This window comes from Phlebotomus papatasi, chromosome 3 (genome assembly GCF_024763615.1).
Source record: "Phlebotomus papatasi isolate M1 chromosome 3, Ppap_2.1, whole genome shotgun sequence".
NCBI lineage: Eukaryota > Metazoa > Arthropoda > Insecta > Diptera > Psychodidae > Phlebotomus > Phlebotomus papatasi.
Window position 1 is genome coordinate 34,734,869 of NC_077224.1, and position 16,828 is coordinate 34,751,696.

The window sequence follows — 16,828 nt, forward strand, 5'->3', positions numbered from 1 at the left end:
AATGACTAGCGGCGCTGCCTGCTATGACAGTGAAAAAAAGTCTGACAGCAAAAAATAAAAATAAACGAAGAGAACTTGTTCTCAGTTCAGCATTTTCGCGTTTTTTCACCAATTTTCCAGTTATTTAAGCCACTATCACAATGGAAAATTGCATGTAAAGTGTTTATTTAGAGGTTTAGTGTAGATTTTCTCGCAGGAAAGTGAAAATACAGGGACTATTTGCGAAAGAGGGAAACAAGGGAAACTCCATTTAGTGGCGTTAGAAAAAAAGATGAAAAACTGACTAAAAACACCTTTCAGGGACTTTGTGCAAGAAATATTGAATTTTAGAGTCCAATTGTGCGGTGTTGAAGTGATTCATTTGGTAAATTTGCAATTTGTTGAAGAATTTTAGAGGTTATGGTGTGAGAAACAGCCTCCAACAGCCAAATTGGTAAGAATTTCACAATATCCCGTTTTTCCGGATACCCCCTTATCTTTGGGTGTGATTCCCTTGCGCGCGTGTTTCACAGACACCATGAGCAACAATGACTCAAGCGGATTCCGGGAAATACGAGAGGAATTTGAAGCACCGTCGCAGTTGAGAGTGTTTAAGCGGGAGAAATCTGTGGAATTCAATGATGCCACTCTGTCAGAAGAGGAGGAATTTCTGGGATTTGGGGATATCAGTAGCGATGGACCGCTGTTCACGCAGTCCTCAATTTTTTCCAGCAATGCTCCAACTCTGTCTGTGCTGTCAGATCCAGAGTTGGACAGTGCTGAATTGGCTTCTTCGGCCAGTGACATTGGATCAGCCATCTTCGACCATGACTACATCTCTACTCAGGATTTCCAGGAAAATATCCAAATGGCCATGAGACGCTCAGATTCCAGTGAAGATCAGGGTATCAGACAGTTGCTGTACGATGATGATGGGATTAAATTCAATGTCCAAGACATTGAGGGACGTTTCAAGCTTCTGCTCAATATCTCCAGCTCAATTCTCAATAGTCGCAGTGCTGAACAAGCTGATCAGTCCACAGTCAATAGTTTTCTCAATAAACTCTGCGAACAGACAGAATCCCTCAAGACAAAATTCTCAACTCGCAATGGACTTCCTGAGGATGATCCCCAGACCCCAGGCAATGATTCTGGACGGGCATCCAAGACACCTCCCTCAATGGAGGATTCAGGAAATCTGGTAGCTGAAGATTTTAAGGGAAATTCAGTAAATAATGGAGAAACTCATGCCGGGAACACAAGTCTCTCCGATATTGACATGGTGGAGGACACAGAAGCTCCCGGAACTGACATTGTAGCAGACAATGAGCCGGAGATTGAACTAAGCCAAGAAAATCCCGCCACATGCTTAGATGAGAAGTCTCTGGAGGAGTATACAGAAATAATGGCTCAAGTTGATGCCATTGCCAAAATTGGCACAGATGTAGTCAGCTCCATGGAGGATTTGAGGAAAACACTACCCTTGTCTGTAGCTCCAGAGATTCTTTCGGAATCTCGGGAAGTGCTCAAGAAGAAACTTACTGAGATGCAGGCTTTTTTCAAAGCCTTCGCAATTGATCTTGCCCCGCAAGTTGAAATAGGGATTCAGACTGAAGAGGGTACCATTGAGAGGGATCAGGAAGAGGTTGAACAATCGGAGATTCCTGAAGAAAAATCCCGTGCAGATATTGGTATTCAAACTTGTGATCCTGAAGAGGAAATCCCTGGTGAAGACCCTGTCGCTTCAGCAGAAGATGTACCAGCTGATGATGAAGAAATCAAGAATCCTGAGGCAGATGCAGAAGATTCAGAACCTCCAGAGATTTTGGAATCAAAAGAATCTGATGAGGAAAATCCAGAAGTTCCGGAAGCAAATGGACCTGAAGATCCAGAAGCTCTAGAAGAGGGAACTTTAGAAATTCCGGAAAATAAAGCTTCAGAAGTGGAAGTTGCAGAAGCTCTGGACTCAAAGGTTCCGGAAGGGGAAACTTCAGAAGTTCCGGAATCCAAAGAACTTGAAGATGAAACTCTGAAATCTAAAGAAGTTAAGGCAGAAACTCCGGAAATTGGAACTCAGGAATCCAAAGGAGCCGAAGGGGAAACTCCGGAAATTGGAACTCAGGAATCCAAAGGAGTCGAAGGGGAAATTCCGGAAAATGAACTCCTGGAATCAAGAGAACCTGAAGAGGAAACTCCGGAAATGGAAACCCTGGAATCAAGAGAAGCTGAAGATGAAAGTCCAGAAATGGAAACCCTGGAATCAAGAGAAGCTGAAGATGAAACTCCAGAAATGGAAACCCTGGAATCAAGAGAAGCTGAAGAAGAAATTCCGAAAATTGAAATTCCGGAATCAAAAGAAGTTGAAGAAGATATTCCGAAAATTGAAAATCCGGAGCAAGAAAAGACTTCAGGGGAAGACGCAGTACTGGAAGATTCAATGGATAAAATTTTGGATCCAGGAGGTCTTTTGACTATTCCAAAAGTCGAAAGTACAGAGATTCAGAATGAGAGGATGAAGCGTAAACTATTGGATATGCTGGATTCCTCATCAGATGAGGCCTATTCAGATGATGATCAGGATGATCCTCTGTTTGATGTTAAAATGCTCAGAAGAAAGAGGCGCAGTACACGGAGGATTCGGGAGGACAGTGAAGAAGAGGAAGAACTTCCCGTTGAAGAAGATAAGACAGAAGAAGAGGAAGATGATAAGGAACGAAATGAGGAAGAAGATAAGCTAGAAGAAATGGATGATGATGAGCCTCTGGTAAATTCCCAAGAGACTGTCATTCAATCAGACAGTGAATCAGAATTTGATATTCTCAATTACACGATTTCTGATAGTCCAGAAGATGAAGAAGAAGATCTGCCAGAGCAGGTTCCTGAAGATGACAAAGTTGAAAAGATTCCAAAAGATGAAGAAGTTTCTGAGAGTTTTTCTGTAGAAGAAAAACCTCTAAAGGAGATCCCAGATGATGATGATGAGATTCTGGATCAAATCCCTGAAGATCTCGTGGAGAATGCTGAGGATGCTCAACCAGAAGACATCCTGATGGAATTTAATGATTCTGCAAATGAAACAGAAAATGAAATTTTGAACACTCAACTGACCAGCATTGTTGAGGAGACTAAGAATGTCATGCTCCTCAACAATGAAGAGATTCCTCTAACCATGAACAATGAGCCGGCGGGAGAGGATCAAGAGAAGCCAAAAAGTCCAGAGAAGAGACCCGAAAGAATTAAGAAGGAGACAAGTATTCGAAATACCGATGAAAACATCGAAGAAGGCTCTGATGACAGCAATATGGATTCAGAAGATGATAAGGAGCTTCCTGCTGCAAGTCTCGAGCCTGATATCAATCTCGAAATGCTTGACAAGGGTTATATGGATGATTACTTTGATGATCTCAATGACAAAGAGATTGATAAATTGTTGGATTTTTCAACATTGGAGAGGAGACGGTATGAAGCCACGAAGACCACCGAGAGCAAAGAAACGGATAAACCCAGAAAGTCAGAAAAGAAGAAAGATCAACTTTTGGATATTCTGCAGGAAGTGAAGGCCGGAGGAGTTTCAGAAGACAGTTCGGAGTCATCTGAAGATGAACTAACCGAAGAACAGTTCCTGGAGCAGTGCAATATGAATATGAAGCATAGATTGCTTAATTTCTCCAGTGATGAATCTGAGGAAGAAAATGATGTTTTCAGCGTCAGTAAGATGTACAAGAAGAAATCTGGAGAGGAAGATGATGATGCTTGCAGCATCAGTAGTGATGGATCAGCGATTGTCGATAACTTCCTTATGAACATTGTTCAGAAGGAGATTGCCGACGATGTGGGTGGTGAAAAGCTTAGTGATGAAGAGGCTAACAAGGAAAATACTCCAGCAGAAAATTCTCTGCCTAAGGAAAATGCTCCAGCGGAGAAAGGGGACAAGGAAGAAATTCAGGAAAAACCATCAGAAATGGTTGAAATAAGTGAAAGTGAGCCAGTTCAGAAGTCTCCTCAGTCTGTTGAAGAAACCATTCAAGATACACTGGATGATGTCCAGATAGTAGATCTTGAAGAAGAATCTGAAAAGGAAAAGGAAACTGAAGATGCTGAAAAAGCAGAGACATCAGAATCAAGGTCTAAGGCACCAAAGGTATCTGGCATGGAGAAGATCATCCTCAGTGATAAACTCTTCGATGGAATTGAAGTTCGGAAGGATTTGATGAAGGAAAAGATACCGAGATCTCTGAAAATCATTTCAAGTGATGATGAATCTGAGAAAGATACCAGAAGTCAAGGTGACGATGGTAATGAGTGTCTGGACACTTCAATGTTTAACAAGAAAGATGACACTAAAACGAGTGAAGAAATTAACAGATTGCTTGCGAAGTATGACAACAAAACGCCAACGCATCATGTTAAGGATACCAGAGTTCCTTCGGAAACCATCAGTCTAAGTTCTGACAGCGATGTCGATGAAGTTATTGAGGAAGAAGTCGAAAAGGAAGCTCCTCGACGGAATCTTCGGGCAATGTTGAGTGATGATCAGTTGGAGGCTGAAACGAAGCGAGCACAACGTGAAGAGCAAGAACGAATAAAGAGGCTGGAGAAGAAGACAGATTCACTGAGTCAACGTCTTAGCCAGTCCGAAGCCATAAATCAAGATGAAAGTGAGATCATTTTGGACTATCACACCAAAACGAAGAAGTACATCTCAGTCCATCCGGCTATTGTGCAATACCTCAAACCACATCAAATTGATGGGGTACGTTTCATGTACGATAACGTTTACGGAGGTGTTGATTATGTTAATCAACATGATGGCAGTGGATGTATTCTAGCCCACTGTATGGGCTTAGGAAAAACTCTACAATTGATTGCTCTGCTTCATACAGTCATCCGGTATCCAGAACTAAAGACTAACAGAATCCTCGTCATCTGTCCTAAAACAACCATCATGAACTGGTTTGAAGAAATCAGAAAGTGGTTGAAACCCGTTCGTGGAGATATCAGCATGAAAGTCTTCTATTTTCCCGACAACTCCGATCTCCATGGGAAACTGAAAATTCTCAAGGAATGGCACAAATCCGGAGAGAAAGGATACCGCAATGCTGGTTGCTTGCTAATTGGGTATGAGGCTTTTAGAGTGTTAGTGCTGAAACAGAGTAGGAAACAGCAATCACTCTACACCCATCAGGAGACTTCCTTGATTAAGAAGCAAATCACAGAAACATTGTTGGAACCTGGAGCTGATCTAGTGATCTGTGATGAGGGCCATATGATCAAAAATCGCAAATCTGCCATTAATCAAGCAGTTACCAAAATCAGGACCAAGAGGAGGATTATTCTGACAGGAACACCCATCCAGAATAATTTGAAAGAATGTGAGTAAATATCAAGAACTGCTCAAATTACACAAATATTCATATAAAGCATTTTTAAACCGGTCTAAGTTAGTATGGAAATTGAAAAACTGAAAAATTAAATTAATAATGCCATAAAATGCATTCCGTAATTCTCGTAATTGTACTAGATGAGGATAGTACTAGAAGTTAATAAAAATGTGATAACTTTTTTATAACTAATAGTTTGAAAACTTTTATGATAGTTCAATTGGGAGATTGAAATGATTTTTGAAGGGGTCCCCAAATATCCACAGTAGATATCTCTAAACATTTGGTTTACACCGCAGTAACAGACAAACGGGAAGACACAAATAACAGAACGTAACCCGATAGCCAAATGCTCAATGAAGTTGTTCTCGAACGCAAAATTTCATGGAGTTTCACTCATACTTAAAGAAATCAATTAAACTCAATCCAACTTCAATTAAACTTCAAAATTTTAAATAACTAATTTTAGGGTTTTTTTTAAAGGATAATGTATCATTTCCCCTAACATTTCTTCTTAAATATTTTCTCAAAAATCTGACGTTACAATAAATTAGAGAAGTCATATGGGTAAACATTAGGCCTGAGGAGGATCTTAGGACCTGTACAGACCGGAGGACTAATCAAGATTACTGCATAGCAGAAAATTGATGGAAATCTTCACAATAAATGCTCGAACTTGTGACTTCGATATTGTACCTTAATCCTTTAAGACGAATGGGACACCGGTGTCCCAAAAATAAAAACTATTTTTTCAGAGTATTTAAAAGACAAAGTACCTTTCTATAGTCAATAGAAAATGCTTTCTATTGACTACTAATTCTATTCTATTCTATACTTATTCTATGGCCAACTAATTTTCGTCCATTTTTCAGGAGACAGCATGAAAGATTCAACTTTGTATAAATAAGTATCTGAATTTAATGATTGAAGAAAAACAATATAATTCTTTTCTATTTGTATGAGCACTAATATAAACATCGAAACTTATATTTTTACCTTTCAAAATATGTTTTTTTTTTAATGAGTTAGCTGTCGTTCGAAATAATGCGCAAATTTAGCTGAAATTAGAAAGACAAGGGATCAGCTTGCTTGAGTTAGTCCCCTGTTTCACAAAAATTTGAACGATGAATATATTTTGTGCCCCTTTACTTCAAACAAAATTATGCAAGTAATCAAAAAGATTAAAATTTTGAAAAACTTTTCTAATAACGAAATTTAATGACTTATATCATCCTGAAAATTTATTAAATTGTCTTTCTAAGTGCATTAGAATCTCAAAATCGCAAAAAGTGAGTTGACCCCTTGTAATTTCCAAGGAGCGATTTCATTCATTTTCAACCGCTTACCCCTATTGGGGTCGCGGGCCCATGACATCCAAATTAGCAGCCCACACTTGTCGATCCTCTACCATTTCAGGAAGATGTTCAGTAGGGCGTTTCAACTAGGAAAAAAAAAAATTTTGGCACTATTTTCACGGTGTTGTATTTGATGAGACAAGAAAGTTTTTCTTCTACGACCATATGATCAGAGGCCGTTTAGAGGTGGCTGAACGACCCCCTCTGTAGTGTAAAATCCGGTAAAATCAGAAATTTGTTCTACAGAGAGGGTCGTTCAGCCACCTCTAAACAGCGTCTGATCATATGGTCGTAGAAGAAAAACTTTCTTGTCTCATCAAATACAACACCGTGAGAATAGTGGCAAAAAATTTTTTTCCTAGTTGAAACGCCCTAATGTTCAGGTTCGATCCTAAGGCGTTCCAAGGCAAGATTCTGAATTTGATTCAGCCACCTTGTCCTAGGTTTGCCTCTAGATTGACACCTTTTGACAATGGCTTGCTTGCATAGCTTTTATGGAAAATCTTTCTCTATCGATGCGCTGAACATGTCCATACCACCGAAGTTGTGATCTCTCAACCCGAAGAAGCAGCTCCTCGACTCTTAGTTCCTAACGAATGGTCATATTTCTCACTCGATTTCGATGAGTGATTCCCTTAACCGCCTTGAGGTACCTCATCTCGGAAGTTTGTACTCGCGATTTTACACTTTCGGTCATTATCCAAATCTCATGACCATAGGTAAGAATAGGTATAAACACAGCTTTGAAAACCGATAACTTAGCCGAACGTCTGAGCTCGGCCTTCCTCACCACGCTTCCGCCAAGCTACCTCATTACTGCAGAAGCTTGACCGATTCGCGACGATAGTTCGGTGTGAAACCTACTATCACTCGTGAATGACACCCCGAAATACTTGAACTTCTCCACCCGTGTCAATGATTTTCCATTAACGTGTAGAGTGCATTTCACAGGCTGTCGAGAAATCACCATTACCTCCGACTTTTAGTCGTTCATTTTCATATCTGTTTCGGCACAAACATTTACAAATCGGTCAAGTGCGTGCTGAAGCTTTTCTTCGGAAGATCCAAAAAGAACCAAATCATCTGCGAAGAGGAGATGGTTCACCCTGAAATCCCCAATACGAATCGCATTCCGCCCGTGTGGTTGGGGTACCCATCGGGCGCGTCCCAGGTGGCGGATAGGGAATGGCTGTAGTTGGTTTTAGAACTGGCTATAGTTTGTTTGGAAATAGCTATAGGCACGTATCGGCACCTTTGCGTCTACGAGGAGTCCTTAATGAATACTAAACCGCGGACCACCCCAAAACCCGTGTCTCCTGGGTAAGGAGGTCTGTGCATCAGGTTTGCACCCTGTTGTCACAGTAACTTGTCAGCAAAAAAAAAACATCACAAAGAGCCTCGGATCACGGACGGATTGCACCGGATACGACCTATGCGAGACAATGGACAAGTTGTTGAGTAGAGGAGAGTAACTTACCAGAGTAACGGAAAAGGCTCTGGAATAACATCAGGAGAGTGTTTTTTGGGATTGTCTTGAAAGTGTCGTCCGAGAGCTTACCTAGGCGGTTACTGCTTTTCAAGATTAAAAGGAAAAATGGCTCTAGATAATATACTTTTCAACTGAAGGAAATAATGTTTGAGTTCGTTGAAAAGGTCTTTTTAAACAAGACTGACGAACCGGTGCTAATTGGTTATGAACTGGTAATGGATCGGTTATGAACCGTTAAATAATTTTCGTCCTTATGTTTATTCATAAGCTATTTTGGGCGATTTCTAGAATTATTTACAAATCGGTTGAAAACGGTTGTGAATCGGTAAATCATGGAAGAGTACTTTTGAAGAAAACCATAAAGTTAAGTGTTCGATCATATTGTGAAGCATGCAACGAGGCATTTTTTTCTAATATAACTAAAACTACAAGTATCCGTTTGCGGACCCTTGTAGTCTACTTGTTGTATGATATACCTAAAGCTAAATACTATAATAAAATAAATAATAAAGACCAAACCGTCGTAGACCATAAATAAAGTACTAAAAATAAAGAAAATCTTAAGGATAGCGATAAGTCAGTCACTCTTTGAGGGAAAAGTTATCCATAAAGCCAATAGTTTAAACTTTGTTTCGGTTATAACTATGCTACGTTGTCTTCTTAGGTCTATGCCTATACTGGCAGATTGTAAAGAATTTCAAGGCCTATCTAACGGTACCGAATGTGTCGCGATTGGTTAATACATTTCACAGAAAGCTATATGAAATCATAAAAAAAATGGAAAAAAAATATCCTTATGACCGCCATCTTTTATTATTTTAACGAAAAGTGTAAGAATCTAGCTTGACCGTGAATAGCAAACTCCTTCAAACGATCATAAAACTAGCTGAACTTTCAAATTTTGCGAATATTTCTGTAAGCAATTTTTCTTTAAATGCCTTCCAGACTATTGTATGGTGGACTTTATAAAACCATCATTCTTGGGCACAGAACGAGAATTTGCCAATTTATATTCGAATCCCATCAAGAGTGGTCAACACAAAGATTCTACTCCCAGTGAGATTAGATGCATGAAACAGAGATCTTATGTGTTGCACAAGAAACTCTCACGTTTTGTCCAGAGACGCGAAGCTGCTGTTCTCAAACAGTTCCTTCCGGAGAAATTTGAATATGTTCTCTTCATCCCAATGACTCCTGTCCAGGAGCGTCTTTATGAATTTTTCCTCACGCACAATCCCACGAAGGAAATCAGTGGAAAATCCCTGATTCCTGACTATACGGCACTGAGGAAGATCTGGACGCATCCCAAGGTGCTGGAGAATGCATGGGAGAATGCCATGTTAGCCAAAGAAAAGAAAGACAGAGCAAGGGCTAGGCTACATCCGGAGTCTGATGATGAGGTGCCGGATGATGTGCTGGACAAACAAGTGGGTGCAATGTCGGTGTTGAGTGATTGGTGGAGAGCACATCTGTCCAAGGAGCATTTGGAGTCGATTTTCCCGAGTAACAAATTGAGGTTGATATTTGAAATTTTGAAATTATGCAAGCAAAATGGGGAGAAATGCTTGATTTTTTCGGCATTTGTGGCAGTTTTGAATGTTGTTGAGTATTTTATGCGGAAGATCAATAACAAGGATGAGAATGCAGCCAAGTATGGATTGACTGAATATGATGGGCCATGGGAACATGGGAAGGATTTCTATCGACTTGATGGCAAGACGCCAAAAACTCTGCGACATTCAATGGTGCAGAGTTTCAATAATCCCATGAATACGAGGATGAGGTGTTTCTTGATTTCGGCTAAAGCTGGAGGGCAAGGCATCAATTTGACAGGGGCAAATCGAGTTATAATTTTGGATACATCCTGGAATCCATCAAATGACCAACAGAATATCTTCAGGATCTATCGATTGGGTCAGGAACGGAAGTGTTTTGTCTATAGACTTCTGGCCATGGGAACCATGGAAGAGAAAGTTTACTCGAGATCAGTCACGAAGCAAGCCATGAGTTTCCGAGTTGTTGATGAACAACAAATTGATCGACACTACAACATGGCTGAATTGGCAGAACTCTACACGTAAGCTGAAACCTAGAATTAATCTTCCCGGAATAGTGTCCTAACAAAGTCTTAACAATTTTTTTTCCCCAAAAGACTCACCAAAACGGACATTAGCCAGCGTCCAGTGCCGAATCTCCCAACGGACTTTCTCCTGAGAAGCCTTCTGCACAATCATCATAATCTTGTGTATAAGTATCATGAGCACGATTCGTTGCTGGAGAATAAGCCAGAGCAGGACTTGAGCGAAGCTGACAAGAAGGAAGCTTGGGATGCCTATGAAAATGATCTCAAGACACAAAGATGTGAGTTCTATTTTTATTTATTTATTTATTTTTTACATTTTTTATCGCTAATACATTTTCTTGGAAATTCTTGAATAATTCAACAAAGCAGTAGTTCTTGGAAATAACGATGGTAAATATCCACAATTTCTCAGATTACAATGATTTCTCAATGATTATTTTTACTCCAATATAATTTCTATGAGAATACTTTTTATTTTATTGATAAGTTTGTGGAATTCTAATTTATAAAATTATTGGATTATTTAAATGTCTAGCCTGTCTATTTTTTTATTAGAAAATTATATTTTTTTTGTGTCAAAAATTTAGTTGGATCAAGTATTAGAATTATTAATTTTTAATTATAAAATTGCAAAAAAGCATATGCTTCATATGAGATAGGGGAAACCTTCCAAGGCAACTAATAACTGAGAACCTTAATTTCATCGTACCGTCGTTGCGGGTGACTTTGCACTCGGGGGGTAACTTTGCACTCTGCTGTTCGTGAGACTTTGAACAATTCTAGCACTTAATGATAGTCTTCGCCGATCCGGTCTACCATGTCAAAGTATATAGGGGTATGTTATGTACCAAGTAAGGTACAATGATCCTCAAAAGGATTCTTGTAGTTTCAGTAATAGTCAATGAAATCCTAGTATAGGTATTTTGTCAAAAAACGACTCCGCGAAAAAGTTATCTGAAGATGCAATTCCAAAATCGATTTCAGAGTAGTAAATTGCCCAAATCTAATCAAAATTTATCTGGCTAGAATAATCCACTTCGATTTTGTTCATTATTTTTATTAAAATACTCTTTTTTCACTATAATCTTCCTAAGAACGCATGATTTATATTATAAAATTGCATGTAATGGGCTTTCTTAAGCTTTATTATATAAGTATTTGGCTAAAAATTATGAAATTTTCTGATAATCTAAGATAAAATGACCGAGATCTACAAGATGGTGTGGTCGCCATCTTGGTTTGACGTTTCTGTCCGCCATTTTGAATAACTGTCAAAACAAAAATCTCGTCCGATTGAGCTGAAATTTTAGTATGTTCTAGCTGATGTCAAAACCTTTTCAGAACATATATAACATCCGACCTATGTCAAGCGATTGTCTGGATACTGGGGCTCCAAGTTCAAAATTTTGACATTTTCATGAATACAGAACTACGGGGAGCTTCTTTTATTGAAACCATCACAAAAAAGACAGTACTATCGTTAGGCGATGAGATCTAAATAACAAACAAAAAGAAAAGTAATGTATTTCTTTATAACAGCATATTATTTGAAAATCTGAAAAACTGTTTTTGCAAAGATGAAAAATAAAAAAATAAATAAATAAATTCACTTTTAATTTATTTCTTTAATTATGTAAGAGTAAATAAATATATAAAATAAAAGCCTCAACCATTTTTAATGGTTACTGAAGCATTTAGCTTAGGTTTTAAAATAAGGGATTAGAATATAAAGATCGCCAAAAAATGGATATTTCAAAATTTTAAACTTTGAGCCTCTGTATCTAGGTAAATACTTGACGTAGACTAGAACATAGATACGTTCTGAAAAGGTCTTGACATCAGCTACAACATACTAAAATTTCAACCCAATCGGACCAGTTTTAAGTTTTGACAGTTATTCAAAATGGCGGACAGAAACGTCAAATCAAGATGGCGATCACGTAATCTTGTAGATCTCGTGCATCTTACCCTTAGATGTGAAGATCTTCATTGTCGTTTATTATCAGAAATTGTTGATTTTTTAGTATATATTAAAAAGTGCAGTCACCCGCACCTTATCCCCAGTGCAAGCCTTTTTTCTTAATTTTTTTAAACATAGTAAAATTTTATAAAATTAATGCTAGTGGCACAAAATCTATTCATTAACAACTGAATACAAATAATTTTACTCAAAAACCCCCCTCCCTTCACTTTAACTAACCAGTTTTAGAGAGCAAAGTTGAAAAACAGCGAAAAAACGTGCAAAGTCACCCGCAACGACGGTACTTTAGCTTATTTAAAAGGTTTTAAAAATTAAATCGAGTGTGTTTTATGGTTATTTTATTCATAAATTCTTTTAATTCCTGATCTAAGATATTTTTGATAAAAAATCGTGAAACTCACTTGCTGCATATGCTGTGGTCCCGCAAAGAGTTAAGGGCATTTCCTGAATAAGGATGCCAAAAATTATCTGTGAAATGGGCAATGTCGAAAACACGCTTCAAAGTTTTCGATGTTGAAACGAACACTCGCAGAGATGCTCTTATAAGTACACTCAGTCCCGGCATTAAGTCCTTCGGGATTATGCACCTGACGGAATTATGCACATACAATTATGCAAGTTTGCCTACCATTTGGAGTCAATTTAGGAAATCATTTTTGAAATACGCCTGAATGTATACTATTTTGCGACGCAGGAAATTTGAAAACATTCTGATACTTTTTCAGAATAAAACTTTAATTTCTTTTATTAGGGTAATTTTTTTTAAATTTTCTAACCATTTATTGAAGAACTTTGGCCAAAAAGTATTGTTTGTTTATGCATTTCTATTAAACAGTTGAATCTTTTTGTTTGAACTACTTTTACTCCCCGCGAAATTCGTTCTACGAACGAAATTCAAAAGAAAGCCCCTGAGGGTATGCAAATTTTCTCGATGCGTAATGCCATTTCGCGCGTTTTTTCGGTCCCGAAATTGTGCATAATGCCGGGATTGAGTGTATCTTCTAAAATTCTTTGAACTGGTTAGCTGAGATTCTTTACAATCTCAGCTTTTGTGATCACAGGTAAAATCCGACCTCGTCAGCAGGGCCAAAAATTTTGTATTTAAATATTTTGACACTCATAGATCACTTTGGATATCATATGCGTCAAAAACATATTTTCGTGGCCATCCTGGCCGTCCCGTCCCGTCCGTCGTATAAACACTTCTGAAGAGAAAACGAAGAGAGATATTAACGAGTGGTTTTCGACAAAGGTTAAATGTCGATGGGTGTCTAGAGAAGTAGGTGATGTCAGTCCTACGACCCCCACCCAGCCCCCGTTTCCGCCTTGTTAAAACACCCTCAAATTTTGTTTTCTAAATAACTCAACCCTTGTGACATCGATCAGGCTCAAATTTTAGTGTGTTAAGCTGGGCCTAAGAGCTTTCGATTAAAAAAATTATCCTCTCCGCGACTCCCTGACCCGAGTTATAAAGAGTCAAAAATATAATTTTCAAATGGTTATATGTACAGTAGAGTCTCGCTATAGGCCATCGCTCTATAGTCCACAATTTATCGACCGTTGATTTCAAAACACTGATTTTAAGTTAAGTTATGTTTTTTAGTATGCGACATGCATAATTATTTTAATATTTTTGGCAAACTTTATTAAGAGTAACAATGAAGAGAGCAAGGACAAGTACCACAATCGCAAAGAAAGTGGAAGCCGTCGAGCAATTTCAATATTAAAAATCGTTGATAATTTTAAAAAATTACATGGACTATAAGTGCGACCCAAGTGTCAAATTTGAAACCAAATATGGACTATAGCGAGACTCTACTGTATGTATCTCCGGTTCTAATTGTCAGAATTTGAAAAAAAGTAGTGTTTTGTAAAGCTATCGTGAAGTACTACAACCTTTGTATAGTCCCTTAATTGTAAAATGCTTTGCTTGGGGCATGAATAAATGTTTATTATTATTATTATTATTTATGACACCCCAATTTCATCCGTTTTAATTGAAGGTCGATTAATCTAAAAATCGATATTCGAAATTTCTATTTCGAATATTTCGAAAACTAGACCATGTTGAAAATGTTATCCGACAGGTTATCTACTACTAATATGGGAACCGGTGAATGTCGGGGGAAGAAGGGTCAGCTTAGAAAATTTTAGATTCTGCCCAAAGCTTTCGGCTCAGACTCCAAGCCTTCCCCAGTGCAGTGGTCAAATTTTGTCTTTGCTCACTTTGTCATAAAGTCAGAGATTTCACAGGGCATGGAATTTTGGGCACTGCACTTGATTTGTAATTTAAAAAAATAAATATTGCCTAATTTCAGGGGGGTGACATTAGCTCTGAAAAATGCGACCAGTTTTAGTATAAATTTTTTTTCTGTTTTTGTACATATTTTACGAGATATCTTCAAAACTACGTAAGTTGCCAATTTGGGGTGTTCGGTTGCCTCTTCGTTATTAAATTGGCTTTTGTTTTGTATTAGTATTTTTTGCTAATTCATACTACGATGACAGAAAACAGCTAATGAACTCAAAAATTTTTTCGGCGCACTAGAAACATGGGAAATGTCATGCCCCTGGCTTATTTAAATTTCTGAGTGTTCTTTTAGAGATTTCTTTGTTCTCTGTAAAATCCCTGACTTTATGACAAAGCGAGCAAAGACAAGATTTGACCACTGGGGAAGGCTTGAAGTCTGAGCCGAAAGCTTTGGGAAGAATCTAGAATTTTCTAAGCTGACCCTTTTTCCCCTACGTTGATCGGTTCCCATTAGTACTAGACTATGTTTTTTATTTTAAATTTTAGTATGTTTTAGCTGAGGTCGAGATTTTTGCAACGGTGGGTCGCACTCCTCCCTCGATGTTCCCTGGCCCGAGCTATAATCAAAAATGTCTTGACCGGACTGCATTTTCGAAGATTATGATGCGATTTAGATGAAATTTTAGTATATTTTGTATCTGATATTTAGATTTTCTTAACGATGGGTCCCATTCGTCTCTACACTAACCCACTGTGTCCCGACCCTTACTATATTCAAATGATTCAAATGAACCGGACTCTATTTCTAATGTTTTATTAACCGATTTCAATGAACTTGTTTTTCTTTTGTTCGCCTTTCCCAGTCAGACTATTTAAAATAGAAAATGACCAAATAAGCCCAGATAAGCTTATGATAGCTGAGATTCTTTACAGTCGACCTCGAAATGCGTGCAACTCGGAATACGTAAAAATTCGATTGAGTTGAATTTTGGGGATAAAGAATCGCTTCGAGCTAATTTTATCTATTTCGATCGACAAGATGAGTTTACTCGACCTGATCCTTTACCCTCATAATACAACTGATAATCAGATTTTTACGCATTGCAAGTTGGAAGCAACCCGAGTTGCACGCATTTCGAGGTCACCTGTAAAGAATCTCAGCTTATCTGGGCTTAGCACTGGCTTTAGGTCCTAATATCCATCGTCTTTAAGACTTTAATGTTTCCTTTATTTTTGTTCGTTAAACATTTTTCCCACGATATTTCAGCAAAAATTAATGCAAAACCTTGTAAAATGGAATTTAATTTATTAATTATAGTTAAAAATATAATTATTAAAAGATATTAACTTTAAATCTATCAATAAACCCGAGCTGATTTTATTGTGTGGAATTATGGTACAATTCCAATGAAAAATGAACATGTTTTTCTTTTAAACTTTACTGTTCTCAAGTGCATCTGCATTATCGACTTTTCTTTGTATTAGTTCCAGTCACAATTGTTTCTCCCCAGTCCTCTCCGTGCTCTAAAACCATCAAAACCGTCTTGATAGGAACCAACACAAAGAAAAGTCGATAATGCAGAAGCGCTTGAGAACAGTAAAGTTTAAAAGAAAAACATGTTCATTTTTCATTGGAATAATACCATAATTCCACTCAATAAAATCAGCTCGGGTATTTAGTATTGATTGAAAATGGGATCTTGGTCACAATAAGTCGATGGGCTTCAGACCTATATCAAGGGTAAGGGGGGGATCAAAAAAAATTTAGTATTGATAGATTTAAAGTTAATATCTTTTAATAATTTTATTTTTAACTATAATTAATAAATTATAGTTTAAAAAAAACATGCTCATTTTTCATTGGAATAGCACCATTATACTTATTTTCAACCTAAAAAAAACAAAAAAAAGAAATCAAAAAATACTTAGAATAAAAAATCAGAATGTCGGTTTTTTATGTTAGTTAAAAATTTATGTTATGGTCTGCACATAAATTTTTTCGAGACTTCTTTTTTTTTGTTGAGTTTCTTTAAGGATTATGGGGTGAAATTATACTTTTCCACCACTGTAAAAGATTCTATCTAAATTGGAAATTTCATGCATAGAGTATATAATGCTTTATGTGAACTAAAAATTATTAGCATTTTCTATTATCCAACTATTTCGAATTTTAGTTTGTTTTTTTTTTTTATTCGGCAAGTGGACGAGATAATAGATTTTCCTTTATTTATTTTTTTGTTCATCTTTTTTACAGTATATAAATGTTTTTCGCCTATTTTATGCTGCATCCCATCAAAACAAAATCTTTC

At 37.5% G+C, this 16,828-nt stretch overlaps 1 protein-coding gene across 2 annotated transcripts in view; it reads left to right on the plus strand.

The window, feature by feature from the left end:
* LOC129805416 (transcriptional regulator ATRX-like) overlaps positions 1-16,828 on the plus strand; it is a 24,209-nt gene continuing 7,381 nt past the window's right edge. Inside the window, exons 1-5 of one of the 2 annotated variants that reach the window (XM_055853300.1) lie at positions 1-433; positions 513-5,351; positions 9,150-10,281; positions 10,357-10,565; positions 10,657-10,677. In XM_055853300.1, coding sequence (XP_055709275.1) covers positions 518-5,351; positions 9,150-10,281; positions 10,357-10,565; positions 10,657-10,677 — 6,196 coding nt within the window. In that variant the 5' untranslated portion in view covers positions 1-433; positions 513-517. The remainder of the gene's footprint in view (positions 434-512; positions 5,352-9,149; positions 10,282-10,356; positions 10,566-10,656; positions 10,678-16,828) is intronic. The other variant, XM_055853302.1, reaches the window with a different exon arrangement.